Here is a 15,029-nt window from a genome sequence, read left to right as displayed (position 1 = left end):
AGATGAGGAAAATAAGGCATGGAGCTTTCAGATATCATGCAGCTACACATTAGCAGAATTAAGACAAGACTCCAAAAGTCCTTATGATCAAATGGAAATGAGACATTTGGTTTTTATGAGCTTATTTATACCACAGAACACAAAAAGCTTTTATGCAGATGTTTCCTAAAACCCTGCCTTTGAGTGAATGCTTGTTTTAGAGTATAGTAAGTTCCACAGAGCAGAAACTAGTTTAATATCTGGCTTAGAATAGATAGCTCTACATCTTATTTATAAAAAATAATTTTTGGCATGCATTTGGTGTAATATTGTACTATTCTTTGTGAATAGCTCTGGTAAAATTAGTAATACTGAAGAAGCTCAGAATTGGATATATTTTGTAACTTGCCAGAATTTAAATAACTCCTCTCATCCTAGAGTATAGAAGGTTCTAATATTCTCTCTAGGTCCTGGGTAAAGCTTTGATATTCAGTACAAATGAAATAATAAATTGTTCTTTTTCTTTTGCCAGGGGAAAGAAAAATAGTTTCATTTGGATTTGGAAGTAGCACAGGGCTCTCATTTGCAGACTTGGCTTCCAGTAATTCTGGAGATTTTGCTTTTGGTTCTAAGGGTAAGATCAAGAGGAGAAATTTTTAATAACATTGTTACAGAATCAAGCACAACTGAAAAACTAGTTTTTTGTTGCAGTATGTAACTAAGTTAGAAGTTTCTTCCCTTACCCCTCAGTTCATTTAGTATTTTAATAATGAAGGGCTTCTACACTTTATTATTTTTTGACATTTATCAAAATAATCATAAGAATTTTCTCTTCATTTTATCTAAGTCATGCTGATAGTCCTCCCCATTCTGAAATGCAGCACCATTTAACAGCTTCAGAATGGCTCTTTTATAACATTATTCTTTTAACTGTACTTTCATATTTGATTTGTTAATATTTCAGGATTTGTGAGTTTATAGTTTTTAAGGATATGATTTTATAGTTTTATTATTTGCACTGTCTTTGGATTTTAGTGTTAGGGTTGTGCTAATTTATTGTGGTAAGTTTATAATTGATATGCTTGCTCATCTTCTTAAGTGGACTTCTGTTTTAAATACATTTGGTAACATTTCTAGAAAAGCATCCATTTCCCTGATTGTTTCAGGTTTATCATTCATTATATTTTTGTTCATTGTATTTTCTTTATTGTAATGTCTTTCACATTGCTGTTTATAGCACCACTTAAATAGTTCTTGTACAAGGTGTTTGATTTATGGAACAAATTTTATTGAGGATATATGTTTGAATGATTAATGAAGTTCAGAATTCTTTTCTTTCCTCCTACATATTTGCACTTTGTTCACAGCTCCTGCCACCTGTAGAAACACATAAAACTTTTAGAAATTACCTTCATATATGGTATCGGAATTCGTGGCTTCACTGATGTCATTTATTTTTGTTTTAATTATTAAATAGCTTGAAATCAAAGGGTAATGTGTCAGCAAGTAAGCAACGTAGTAGATATACTTACACAAAAAAAAAGCCAAATAAAAATAGATAGGCTCCTTGTTACTCAGTGTATCTTTTTTGAAGTGTGTCAGTATTGTACAGTGAAGTGTAGACAACACTCATGTATCAAGAGGAAACCATGCCTAAATAAGCCTTATGCATTGACATTCACTTCTCACTACCACTTATCATTTTTAGTGAGATTATTCACCAAGCCCTTGTGTATTGAATGCTTTCTTTATTTAATTAGATTGTGCTTGTTAAAAAATTGCATTTGAAACTACTGCAGTCAGTTTTGTTTGTATCCCATAGGGTTTTATAGGGAATCTTTATACTTTTATAAATTTCCAGATAGTTTAGAGTTTCAGTCTTATTTTCTCTCAAAGCTTGCTGAATTAATTATTCAGTTACAGTAATATAACTGTAGACCCAGTACTGACCCTCGATACCCAGATACTGATATTGCAAATATTTTTACAAATGAGTCATTCTAATGTGTTCTCAGAGTAGATAACCACTATTTTAAAGGAATTTTTAATTCTTCTGCCACATGTCCCTTGGGGTTGTTTTTTAGTTAAATTTTTGCTTTTAGCAAAAAAGTTGGTGAAAAATTTTGTTTCGGTTTTTTTTTTTTGAGACGGAGTTTTGCTCTTGTTACCCAGGCTGGAGTGCAATGGCGCCATCCCGGCTCACCGCAACCTCTGCCTCCTGGGCTCAGGCAATTCTCCTGCCTCAGCCTCTCGGGTAGCTGGGACTACAGGCACATGCCACCATGCCCAGCTAATTTTTGTATTTTTAGTAGAGATGGGGTTTCACCATGTTGACCAGGATGGTCTCGATCTCTTGACCTTGTGATCCACCCACCTCGGCCTCCCAAAGTGCTGGGATTACAGGCTTGAGCCACCGCGCCCGGCCTCTTACAAGTTTTTAACAGAAGGTGTAGGGTTCTTTATGACAGTGATTCAGCAAGTGATGAAAAGTTAAGAGAGGTGTTTCTTTCTTCCAAGATAGTGGGGACTTAGTCATCTAAATTGAGGTGTGGGATGAAGAAGTTTCTAGTTTTCACCTTTTTGCAGGTACGCAAGAGAGAGATACCATCATTGTTCCCCCAACATTTCTGACATCCCTTGAGGCAGTAAAAGTCAGTGAGTTTCTCCCAAGGCTGCTGTCCACCAGCTGGGCCAGGAAATCTACATTCCAACACTAGCTTCTTAAGAAGTGGAGATGCAGAAGTTATAAAAATGTTTAGGCTACATTGGCTAGTTTGGAAGTAGCAGATTTGGCCTGCTGAGCTAAGTTTAAAAAATTTTAAGGTGGGTACTTGAAATTTTAGAAGTAGGTAAAGAACCTGCTTCTTTATTAGAAGTTCTTATGTAGGTTAGTATTATGAAATTTATTCAAGGTGACAGTCTTATCTGTGTGTCTCTAAGCATAAATCATACCAAATATACTTTGTACTAATGGTATGAGTTGAATTTACTAGATTTTTAAAGATAGTCTCTCGCTCTGTTGCCCAGGCTGGAGTGCAGTGGCGCCATCTTGGCTCACTGCAACCTATACCTCGTGGGTTTAAGTGACTCTTTTGCCTCAGCCTCCCAAGTAGCTGGGAACACAGGTGCACATCACCACGGCTGGCTTTTTGTATTTTTTTTTTTTAAGTAGAGATGGGGTTTCACCGCATTGGCTAGGCAGGTCTTGGACTCCTGATCTCAGGTGATCCACCTACCTTGTCCTCTTAAAGTGCTGGGATTACAGTCAAGAGCCACCACGCCTGGCCTAATTTTTGTATTACTAGTCAAGACGGGTTTTCACCATGTTGGCCAGGCTGGTCTTGAACTCCTGACCTCAGGTGATCCACCTGCCTCAGACTCCTAAAGTGGTGGGATTACAGGCATGAGGAATTTACTAGAATAATAATATTTTAAACATTTAAAATTGACATATATATTACATCATTGGGAATTAGGTGCATTGATTACATAAGAAGGGGATGAAAAATGTAAAAAATAGATACCAGTGTTTAAATATCCTAATTTATTCATCAGATAAAAATTTCCAATGGGAAAATACTGGAGCGGCTGTGTTCGGAACACAATCAGTTGGAACCCATTCAACCGGTAAAGTTGGTGAAGATGAAGATGGTAGTGACGAAGAAGTAGTTCATAATGAAGATATTCATTTTGAACCAATAGTGTCACTACCAGAGGTAAATGTTAAGGAATTAAACTTTTACTAATAACTTATTTTTCATTTTTAAGTTTAAAACTTATCCTGACTTGTTCTGTCAGGATATCATTGTTTGCATATCTTTAAGAATGTTTACAATTTGAAACAGAAGCTCTATTTATTAGACATCTGGCCATTAAGTATAAATTCTCTTTCTGATGTTTTTACATAAATGTTGCTTTGTAAATTCTATATGTAATTGTTGGGAGGAAATAATTTTTTCATATGGTGCTAGAATATCATGTTTTTTTTTATAACATGATTCTGTGGAAAAAGTAAATTCACACTTGCCAAAGTCCTTTTAATAAACATTAACTTGTATGTTTTTTGGACAGGAACATTGTTCTAGGAAAACTATTTTGACATTTTTTTAACCTCAGTCAGCAGCTAATACTTCTCTTCAATAGCAAACACTTTTGAAACCTCTCTGTTCTATAAAGAAAAGCATTTAATTTCCAAAAGGAGAACAAATACTATATGAAAGAAAATATTTAATGACAAATCAGGTCTTTATTCCCTCAGCCAAATCAGATATCTTCCTAGCCCTAATATATATAACCGATTATCATGATATTACAAATTCTGTTAGTCATCACAAAGAAAATACCTTAAAAAGAAATTGGATCAGTGGAAATTGTCATGGAATTTATTATAAGCAGCAGCTTATAGAGAATTTCATCTACCATTATAGGTCGAAGTAAAATCTGGAGAAGAAGATGAAGAAATTTTGTTTAAAGAGAGAGCCAAACTTTATAGATGGGATCGTGATGTCAGTCAGTGGAAGGAGCGTGGTGTTGGAGATATAAAGATTCTTTGGCATACAATGAAGAATTATTACCGTATCCTAATGAGAAGAGACCAGGTTTTTAAAGTGTGTGCAAACCATGTTATTACTAAAACAATGGGATTAAAACCCTTAAATGTTTCAAATAATGCTTTAGTTTGGACTGCCTCAGATTATGCTGGTGAGTTTCTACATTCAATTGCTGCTTTTCATTTTTTGGACTTTTCTAAAATCTATAACAAAACAACTTATAACAGTTATTTTACTAAGGTCACTCTTTCCTGTTTCCCCGCCTAATAGATGGAGAAGCAAAAGTAGAACAGCTTGCAGTGAGATTTAAAACTAAAGAAGTAGCTGATTGTTTCAAGAAAACATTTGAAGAATGTCAAGAGAATTTATTGAAACTCCAGAAAGGACATGTGTCACTGGCTGCAGAATTAACAAAGGAGACCAATCCTGTGGTATTTTTTGATGTTTGTGCAGACAGTGAACCTCTAGGACGGATAACTATGGAATTATTTTCGAACATTGTTCCTCGGACTGCTGAGAACTTCAGAGCACTATGCACTGGAGAGAAAGGCTTTGGTTTCAAGAATTCCATTTTTCACAGAGTAATTCCAGATTTTGTTTGCCAAGTAGGTATTAACTACATATCACAATTGAGGTCTAGAAGAGTGTACCATACTAACGTGGGAAATTTGAGTGTTTTTCCTTGACCTCATCCTGTAGTTTTTAAGATTTCTTTAGGTTTTTCACACATTAGTTGGTATCACTACCCTTTCCCTGCTCCTTCCTAAAACTTTCAACCTAAAATAATTTAGGCTGGGTGCCATGGGTTACACTTGTAATCCCAGCACTTTAGGAGGCCAAGGTAGGCAGATTGCTTGAGCCCAGGAATTTGAGACCAGCCTGGGCAATTCTTGTCTGCACAAAACATAAAAAATTAGCCAGTTGTGGTGGCATGTGTCTGTGGTTCCAGCTATGTGGAGGCTGATTCAAACTTTTAGTACTTGAGACTTACCAGAGACTAAGGGATGAGAAAAACATCTTTTTATTTCTCATCATCTTTCCAACAAAAGGAATTTCTTAGTTTTCAAATTGCATACTCAGGAAAGCTAGGCTTTAGGATTTATCCTGTAGGGATCAGTTCTGGGTGTATTTTAATGTTTTACTCAGGATTTCTATTAATTGAAATTTTTTCAAAATAAATTTTTATTAATCTCTTTTTCAGGGAGGCGATATCACCAAACATGATGGAACAGGCGGACAGTCCATTTATGGAGACAAATTTGAAGATGAAAATTTTGATATGAAACATACTGGTCCTGGCCTACTATCCATGGCCAATCGAGGCCAGAATACCAATAATTCTCAATTTTTTATAACACTGAATAAAGCAGAACATTTGGACTTTAAGCATGTAGTATTCGGGTATGTTAAGGATGGCATGGATACTGTGAAAAAGATCGAATCATTTGGTTCTCCCAAAGGGTCCGTTGGTCGAAGAATAGCTATCACAGAATGTGGACAGATATAAAATCGTTTTTCATAGAAAATTTTATCTGTATAAGCAGTCGAAGCTTAGCTATTACAATTTGGTAATTATGTTCAACTTTTGAAAATGGACGTTTCTGATATACAAATGTAAAATTGCAGCTTATAGCTGTTGTCAACTTTTTAAATGTGTTATAATTGACCTTGCATGGTGTGAAATAAAAGTTTAAACACTGGTGTATTTCAGGTGTACTTGTGTTTATGTACTCCTGACATTTGTATTAAAATGGAATGATACTAATCTTTAAAGCAATAGGCTTTCTCAAACTATTGAAGAAATATGATATATACAATTTAATTTTGATTTCTTTTAAGATATTTGGACTTCCTGCATGGATATGCTTAACCATTTGAATAAAGGACCACAGCTTGGATAATTTTATTTTAGGTTTGAAATATATTTGGTAATCTTAACTATTGGTATACTCAATTATGCATAGAGACTCATTTATGAATGGGTGGAGCCACAGAACTATAGAGTTAACCGAAGTGCTCTTCTCTAGAATCTTTACACCTCCTGTGTGGTTACAAGTTAACTTTTTAAGTAGAGTACCTTCCTTCCTTAAAATATGTAGCTTCCTGTTCCTTTTCATGGGTATTCAATTAATTTTTACATTTTAAACAAATTTACTATTTCCTTTAGGATTTTGTTTTAAACTTTTCTGTCATCTGTCTCTACTACCTCAGAAACTGCAGCTTCTTTCTGATGAGAGAAATTGATTTTTTTCCTTGTAGTTACTGTGATAAAAAAGTATGAATATTTTTAGAAAGTCAATACCATGTTCTTTGGTTAAGATTTGCTTTATAAAAGATTGTTGCAGTACCTTTTTCTGATAAATTTTGTAGCAGAAATAAAATGACAATTCATAAAAGCCATTGACATTCAAAAAATTCATTGTGCTTCTGGTTCATTCTAGTCTAAAGGAAGACAATTCAAAGGCAGTACATTCAAACTGTCGCATGATTTCCAGAGCTCCTAGTTTCTCAACTTTGATATACACTGAAAATGTATTTGGAAATGGCTTGTATCAAATGTTAGGCAAATTGCTAAAGAAAAGAGAATGTTCTTATTGGCCTACTCAGTATGGAACCTCAAAGAATCCAGGTAGAACACAAAATTTTGTATATTGCCATTATGAATATTGACTGTCTTCCACCAATTTGTGTTCTTCCTCATGAGTGTACCTCATTTTATTTAGTGAGGAAAGACAGTGAGGTTTGTTCCCTGTTATATGGGGATTTGGAAATAGGGTATCCTAAAGTAAAAAACTGTTCAACCACCAGCCAAATGAGGGGAGGGATGTTGTGTGAGTAATCAGTGATGGTGTACCATTACCATTCCACTTGGCCACAAAGCCAGATACCCGAAATAAACCTACTCCAAATTCATTGAACTGTGTATCAGTTCAATCTTGAAAAGAACCATGGATTACCTATGTTTACACTAAATATTTCAAATTGTCTTATTTGGAAATCTGTGTAATAGAAACTGATGTAAAGTGTGTTGTACTTTTTAGCTGAGACAGTTGATGCCGTCATGATTTTAGAATAAATTCTTAAGTAAATGCAAGTGCTTTTTAAGAGACTTTTTGCAAATTTCTATGCTTTCCTTAAAGCATTAAAGTTATGAATTAAAAAGCTTTAAAACTTTGACCAAAAATTTGACAAAATGACATGTAAACTGACTTCCAGTATTAGTTGGAAGATGCTTAAAAGTGGCTGTGGCATTTGTAAGAAAGTCTTTGTGTCACATTTCAGGAAAGGACTTTGATTTCTCTGTTACTTAATCACTCATGTGGTCTAAACCCACGATGATATGTATCTTTCCTTTTAAACTGGATTTTATATTGTCTCATTAAAATCTGCTTAAAAGACAATAAAGTAATGCATTATTTGTACATCTTAAGTGGTACTTTATGGCAAACAGAGTATGGTTTAAGTAATTTTCAGATAGTAACTGCATAAATACAGAGTTTATAAGACTTGGGCATTTGGGAACTTTAATCCAGAAAATTTAGGAGTTGTTGGCCCAGAGATGTAGTTGACAGTCACATTTTAGAAGATTACACCACTGTAACTATATGAATGAGAAAAGTGAAGTGGTTGTACAGTTTCTGTCAGTCTTTGTTTAACATAGGTTTTCAGGTTGATGTATACTATGGCTAGGCACTGTTGTAGGTACTAGTAAAAGCTTTAAAAAAAATGAAGTTTTTTTTCCAGGGAGCTTACATTCTAGTTACTATTTTTAATGCCCTGTTATACCCCATATGGAACACAGGGAAAGTAAGGAAATAATCTTTGCAATTTTTAGGCTCGGCTATTTGTTTTTTAACTTTTTAAAGAGAGGCCTTGCTGTGCTAACCCAGGGTGGATGTAACTCCCAGGCTCAAAGCAATGCTCCAGCTTCAGCCTCCCTAGCAGCCAAACTACACGGGCGCCACCCACTCCAGGTTCAGATATATTCTTGGTTTCTCTTTTATATGGCAGTTAGCAAAGGCCACTTCTGATGAAAGGACGGGTATATGTGGTGAGCGCAAACGCACATCGAACCTATAGGTTAAATGGAGCTGGAGCGGATCGCTGCAGGCAGGGGCGGGGCCTCGGTGCCCCTCCACCGGCAGGGCGGCACTCGCGCGGGGAGATGCAATGCCACTCAGTTGTGAAATCTGCAGTGCTAGCAGTAGAAACTCGGAGGACGCGCGGTCCGGCCAGGTTGCTTCCTCGAGGTCCTCCAGTCCCGCCTCGACCCTTCCTGTCTCTTCCCTGCCGCCGTGCGTGCCTCGGGGGGCGGGGACTAACGTCGTGACGCACCGCGACCGCGTTGCGCCGCGGGTTTGAACGCTGTTCCCGGGGAGACCGGTGCCGGAGCGGTGCGCTATGGAGCCGAAGGTCGTCAAACCACCGGGGCAGGATTTCGTAGTGGAGCGTCTCAAATGCCGCTACGGACTCGGAGGCAGCTGCCCCGAGGAGGTGAAGCCGCCGCCCCGAGGTCCGCGGGTGGGCTCCTTCTGCTGCTGCTGGGCGGCTGGCCCCGTGCCCCGCGCAGCTGGCCTGTGGACGCGGAGCGGCTCTAGTGCCGGCCCCCGCACGCCCTTAGTTGCAGAGGTTCAGGCCTCGTGGAAACGGACAGGAGGGGCGGGCGTTGCCCTGCAGGGGCATGGGGATGCGGGGCGCCGCTTCACCTACGCCTACGCGTCTGTGTTCATGGTACATCGGGCATGGAGTGGCGTTGGAGAAAGTATTGAGCTTATTCTTGCAGTGATGTGAATGGAGTTGAGAAAACAATTGAATTGCTTTTTAAAAGCGTCTTATTTCGAAATAGTTTCAGACACGCAAAAGTTGCAGTAGTACAAAGAATTTCCTTGTACCCTCACTTGCATTCACAGACTAACATTTTGCCACATATGCTTTTACTATTCGTTCTCTTCCCGTTCCTCCCTACACACACATTTTTTCCCTTTGAACTATTTGAGGGTAATTTGCAGGCATCATGCCCCTTTACGTGTAAATAGAAGAAAGTGTGTTTTTCCTAAGCATAAGGACGTTCCCTTTTCATAACCACAGTAATATTTTCAAGAAATTTAGAATTGATACAACAATATTGGGTAAAAGTTCATATGAAATTTCAGCAGTTATCTCGATACCTCTTATAGGCAGCATTTTTCCTAGCGCAGATCCAATCCAAGAACGAAGATTGATTGCATTTGTCCTTTTTGTTGCCTTTAATCTGGAACAGGTTCACAGCCTTTGTTTTTTGTAAGATCGGTTTTTTGAAAAGTGTAAGAATTAACTGGAATGTTTCTATTTCGGTTTATCTTATGGATGCCTCTTCATTAGATTGATTATGCATTTTCCGCAGGAGCATGAGATGAGTGATGTGTGGCCTGCTGTGGGGAGGTACCTGACATTGGTTTGCCACATTATTGATGATGTTTGATCACTTGGTTAAGATGGTGTCTACAAGATTTCTTCACTCTAACCTATGTAATTAATATGTAATTTGTGGGGAAATATTTTGAGACAATAAAGTCAGTATACAAATTAAATATCTTTTCTTTTTTTTTAAGTATGATTTTTCAAATTTTGATTGGTCTAAATGTAAGAGAAGATCTCTAACCTCCCCAGGTAAGCCAGTATTTTGTATATTTGGGGGTTTTTTAATTTAATTTGAGGCCGCGCGTGGTGGCTCACGCCTGTAATCCCAGCATGGTAGGCCATGGAGGGCAAATCACCTGAAGTCGGGAGTTCGAGACCAGCCTGGCCAACATGGGAAACCCCGTCTCCATTTTAATATTTTGTAAAAATACAAAGTATTAACCGGGCTTGGCGATGGGCGCCTGTAATCCCAGCTACTGGGAAGGCTGAGGCAGGGGAATCGGTTGAATCCTGGAGGCGGAGGTTGCAGTGAGCCGAGATGGCACCACCGCACTCCAACCTGGGCAACAAGAGCGAAACTCAGTCTCAAAAATGAAAAAGAAAATTAATTTGAGAGAGAAAATTTAAAAACTAATATTGTTTAGACTTATGGTCAGTGCCAGATTTTTGTGATATATTGTTCTGGTAATCTTCCGTGGTTTCTTTTTCGTTGACAGATGATTTGGATGTCTGCTCCTCTGGAGATAAAGTTGGTTCGTCATTAAAATATTATTCTGATGAAAGCAAGCATTGTAGAAAACCATTTTGCAGTTCATTCAAGCATATAAATGTGAATTGGTAAAGTACCCTGAAACTACCCCCTCAGTATCTCCAGAAACTGAGAAAGAGAAAAGGGCAGATTGTATTTTTGCTCTTTCCTGAGAGCAAGTACAAAGCAGTCTGGAGCCTGCTAAATAGTTGAAGAGACTCACTTATTAATTTTTGCTGAGAATCTCTGTAATAAAAGCATAGACCTAGCATTATATTTAGTGGCATAACGAAAGGTTATTTATATAATGTAAAAGATGAAAAAAATATTTTTGTGGTTATTCCTCCAGGACGCAAATGAACACTCTCCTCCCATTCTTTAAAAACGATTTTAAAAAAAGGGACTGTGGGCTAAGTGCTCATGCCTGTAATCCCAGCACTTTGAGGCCAAGGCAGGCGGATCACCTGAGGTCGGGAGTTCAAGACTAGCCTGACCAACATGGAGAAACCTGTCTCTACTAAAAATACAAAATTAGCCACTGCTGGTGCATACCTGTAATCCCAGCTATTTGGGAGGCTGAGGCAGGAGAATTGCTTGAAACTGGGAGGTGGAGGTTGCTGTGAGCCAAGATTGTGCCACTACACTCCAGCCTGGACAACAAGAGTGAACTCCATCTCAAAAACTAACAAACAAAAATACAAAAATTAGCTGGGTGTAATGGTGCACACCTGTAATCCCAGCTACTTTGGAGACTAAGGCAGGAGGATTGTTTGAACCCAGGATGTGGAGGTTTCAGTGAGCCAAGATTGTGTCATTGCACTCCAGCCTCGGTGACAGAGCGAAACTCAGTCTCAAAATAAGTAAATAAATAAGCAAGCATGGATAAAATAATGTAAAATATCTTATTTTTTTTTGTTTGTAGGGGGTTGCGTTAGGCAGGGTCATGCTCTGTTGCCCAGGCTATGAGTGCAGTGGCATAATTGTAACTCACTGTGACCTCTAACTCCTGGGCTTAAATGATCCTCTCACCTCAGCTTCCTGAGTAGCTGGAACTACACACATGCACTACTGCTCCTGGTTAATATATTTTATTTCATTTTTTTTGTAGAGATAGAATCTCACTGTGTCGCCCAGGCTGATGTTAAACTCCTGGCCTCAAGAGATTCTCCCACCTCAGCCTCCCAAACTGCTGAGATCACAGGCATAAGCCACCATGCTTGTTCTATCTTAATACTTTTTAACATTGATTGCATGTTGAAATGATAAACTTTTAGGTATAATATATGATATATATATTTTTTAATTTTATTTTTTTAATGTTCTAGAAAATTTTAAATTATATGACTTGCATTATATTGCTTTTGAACAACACTGTTCTAGAAATTTCAACTCAGATTGTCTTTCTGGAGAGAACACCTGGGATTCTAGTTCTGCTCCACTTTCTACTAGTTACGTCACCCATCAGTTATTTGACTTTTTTAGGTTTAGTTTCCTTATGTTAAACATTCATTCTTTTAGCTAGAACTGCCTTATAGAAAACACCAAATTATTGGGAATCAAAAGAAAGTGTTTGGGAGCTGTAGAGTAGACTACAGGTATATGTCATTTTAAATGTGTAGAAAAAGATGCTTGTAGTGGATTATCAATGATCAATGACTGTTACTTTTTACATTTTTCCTTTTTACATGTTTATATTTTGCAGTTTTAAAAATGTTTTTACATTTTTTCTCAGTTGTTATGCTGTTCATATTTGAAAAGCAGTTTTATCTTTTTAAAATGCTATAGTGAACTTCTAGATTGCTGCAACACAACTGTTTTTTTAAAGCCTAGGTGATGAACTGGATTCTTTCCGTTATTTGAAGAAACAGGAAAGAGAAGAAAAGTTAATTGAGAATGATCATAGAGTTAGTACCTCCAAAATATCTAAGCAGTCTTTTAAAGAAATAGAAAAAGGTAAAATAAATATTTTAGAACAACCAAGTAGTAATTTTGTCAAATAGAGTACATGAAACTGAAGCTTCCCTCCAAGTAATAACACTGGCCCAAGAGTTTGCATATTTCCGTGTTCTGAACTTCTGTAAGCCATGGGATAGGTACTGTGCTTATTATAAAACTAAAGGAGCAGAGAAAGTTAAACTTTATTATTTTCCAGGAGTATTCCTATACCCTCAACATTTATCAAAATAAATTAATAACTGAGTAAATGATTGTGATAGTATTTGAGTAACTCCAGTATTGGTTTTGAGAAAATACTCCAGATTATTTAAAGTTTGGCTTTCTGGGCACTGAACTACTGGCAGTTTTCTATGTATCTGACTGCATTTCATAGTTTTGTTAGGATTTCAAGGAATGAGACAACCAGAAATGGCACCCTTCTGCCTCTGGGCTACAGGACTTTGAGTTGCCCTGTTGGTAATACAGGTGCACTCTTCTCCCTGGGTTTTATGGTCTACATACAACAACATTCATTTCCCTCTTTCCCCTCTCCTTCTGGCTGCATTTCATAGTCCCCTTTGTCCCCTTATTATCAGCATTTGAGGAAGATGAAAAATAATTTTCTGGATTTGTGCTTCCTGCTATATGGTCGATTTTCCTAATGGAAAACATGGGATAAACTATAAAGAAAATGTTGATTGTATTCCATTAAAACTAATGGCAAAAACTGCAATACTTTTGCACCAATCTCATATTGGAAAGTAGACAAAATTAAGAAATGCTCGGGCCAGGGATTGGTGAGTGGGGAACCTAGACAGACAAGTAGAGCACTGTACATGTGCCTTTTGCTTTTAGGGCATTTGCTGAACTGAGCGAAGTGAAACTTTTCTTTTTAAAAAAATTCATACTTTGTTTTATTTTTGCTTTTCCATTTTCTGTTCAAGATGTAGTATAAGATACCCCCACCTCCCTTTTAAAGTTGGGGCTCCCACAAGTCTAGTGCAAGTTAAAACCACTGAGCAAGAGCATTTTATACTCTAATTGTTAGCAGAAAATAAATTCTGACAGTAAGTGTTGACAAGGATATCAAGTAAGAGGAACTCACTTATCTACTGCTGTTGGGAGAGTAAATTAAATAAGCACTTTAGGAAAACAATTTGGCATCACTAGTAAAGTTGAATCTGCATATATAACCCTATGATCTAGCAATTTCACCCTCAGGAAACTGTTTTTTATTTATTTTAATATATATATTTTTTGTGATGGAGTTTTGCTCTTGTTGCCCAGGCTGGAGTGCACTGCAGTCTCTGCCTTCTGGTTTCAAGCAATTCTCCTACTTCAGCCTCCAAAGTAGCTGGGATTACAGGTACCTGCCACCATGCCCCAGTAACATTTTATATTTTTAGTAGAGATGGGGTTTCACCATGTTGGTTAGGCTGGTCTCAAACTCCTAACCTTGTGATCCGCCTGCCTCGACCTCCTAAAGTTTCGGGATTACAGGCGTGAGCCACTGCACTCAGCTCATCAGGAAACTCTTAAACTTGTGCACCAGAAACCATGTACAAGACTGTGTAGCATCTGTATAACCAAAGCAGCTCAAATTTCTACCTGTAGGAGGATACCATATATAGTGTTTGCAAAACAGGATAAACAGTGAAGATTTGTGAACCTGTTTAAAGGAAGACGTTATAGAAATTATGTTCATATAATTACATATAAAATATAAAAGCAGGCAAAACAAGCAAGGACTTAAAATTTAAGTAGTGGAGTTTAAGCAGCATTTAATACTCATTTGTGTTAGTGATAAATTTGATTTGGAGGAGGGGGAATGTGATTAGGGGTTTCTGAGGTAATTTGCCATTTCTTGGCTAGATAATTAATGTCTTTTTATGTACTTTAAAATATTTTATTTTGAAATAATTTTAGACTTACAGAAAAGTTGCAAAGATAATGAAAACAATTCCTGTATACGCTTCACCCAAATTTTCTGAATGTTACCACTTTACCATATTTGCTATATTATTATTTGCCCCTTTGAAACTTTTTTTTTTTTTTTTTTGAGATGGAGTCTTCGCTCTGTCACCAGGCTGGAGTGCAGTGGTGTGATCTCGGCTCATTGCAACTTCTGCCTCCCGAGTTCAAGAGATTCTCCTGCCTCAGCCTCCTGAGTAGCTGGGACTACAGGCATGTGCCACTATGCCCAGCTAATTTTTGTATTTTTAGTAGAGACAGGGTTTCACTATGTTGGCCAGGATGATGTGGATCTCCTGACTTTGTGATCCTCCTGCCTTGGCCTCCCAAAGTGCCAGGATTACCACCATGGTGTGAACCACCATGCCCGGCCTGAAACTTTTTAATGTTATACTTTGTACTTAAAGCATCTCTTCCTAAAGGTTACTCTGAGAATATTTGAAACA

General features: G+C 37.5%; 2 protein-coding genes across 41 annotated transcripts in view; both read left to right on the top strand.

The window, feature by feature from the left end:
- RANBP2 (RAN binding protein 2) overlaps positions 1 to 7,949 on the top strand; it is a 61,495-nt gene extending 53,546 nt beyond the window's left edge. For all 27 annotated transcript variants that reach the window (XM_054244690.2, XM_078348894.1, XM_035271837.3 and 24 more), the window contains 5 exons: positions 512 to 613; positions 3,535 to 3,695; positions 4,407 to 4,680; positions 4,800 to 5,134; positions 5,731 to 7,949. In XM_054244690.2, the coding sequence (XP_054100665.1) occupies positions 512 to 613; positions 3,535 to 3,695; positions 4,407 to 4,680; positions 4,800 to 5,134; positions 5,731 to 6,036 (1,178 nt within the window). In that variant the 3' untranslated portion in view covers positions 6,037 to 7,949. The remainder of the gene's footprint in view (positions 1 to 511; positions 614 to 3,534; positions 3,696 to 4,406; positions 4,681 to 4,799; positions 5,135 to 5,730) is intronic.
- Positions 7,950 to 8,883: 934 nt separating this feature from the next.
- The window catches only part of CCDC138 (coiled-coil domain containing 138), an 82,735-nt gene continuing 76,589 nt past the window's right edge, over positions 8,884 to 15,029 (top strand). For 6 of the 14 annotated variants that reach the window (XR_013526382.1, XR_013526381.1, XM_054244700.2 and 3 more), the window contains exons 1-4: positions 8,884 to 9,023; positions 10,121 to 10,178; positions 10,646 to 10,766; positions 12,503 to 12,630. Coding sequence is in view for 8 of the 14 variants with exons in the window: in XM_054244700.2 (XP_054100675.1) it covers positions 8,931 to 9,023; positions 10,121 to 10,178; positions 10,646 to 10,766; positions 12,503 to 12,630 (400 nt within the window). In the remaining 6 variants the exon portion in view is untranslated. Of the gene's footprint in view, positions 9,051 to 10,120; positions 10,179 to 10,645; positions 10,767 to 12,502; positions 12,631 to 13,888; positions 13,979 to 15,029 lie in introns of those variants that run through there. The other 8 variants (XM_035271855.3, XM_078348904.1, XM_078348907.1 and 5 more) reach the window with 8 other exon arrangements.

The sequence above is a fragment of the Callithrix jacchus genome, chromosome 14 (genome assembly GCF_049354715.1).
Source record: "Callithrix jacchus isolate 240 chromosome 14, calJac240_pri, whole genome shotgun sequence".
NCBI classification, from domain to species: domain Eukaryota; kingdom Metazoa; phylum Chordata; class Mammalia; order Primates; family Cebidae; genus Callithrix; species Callithrix jacchus.
The sequence above is the reverse complement of the archived record's forward strand: the minus strand, read 5'-3'. Positions and strand labels throughout refer to the sequence as shown.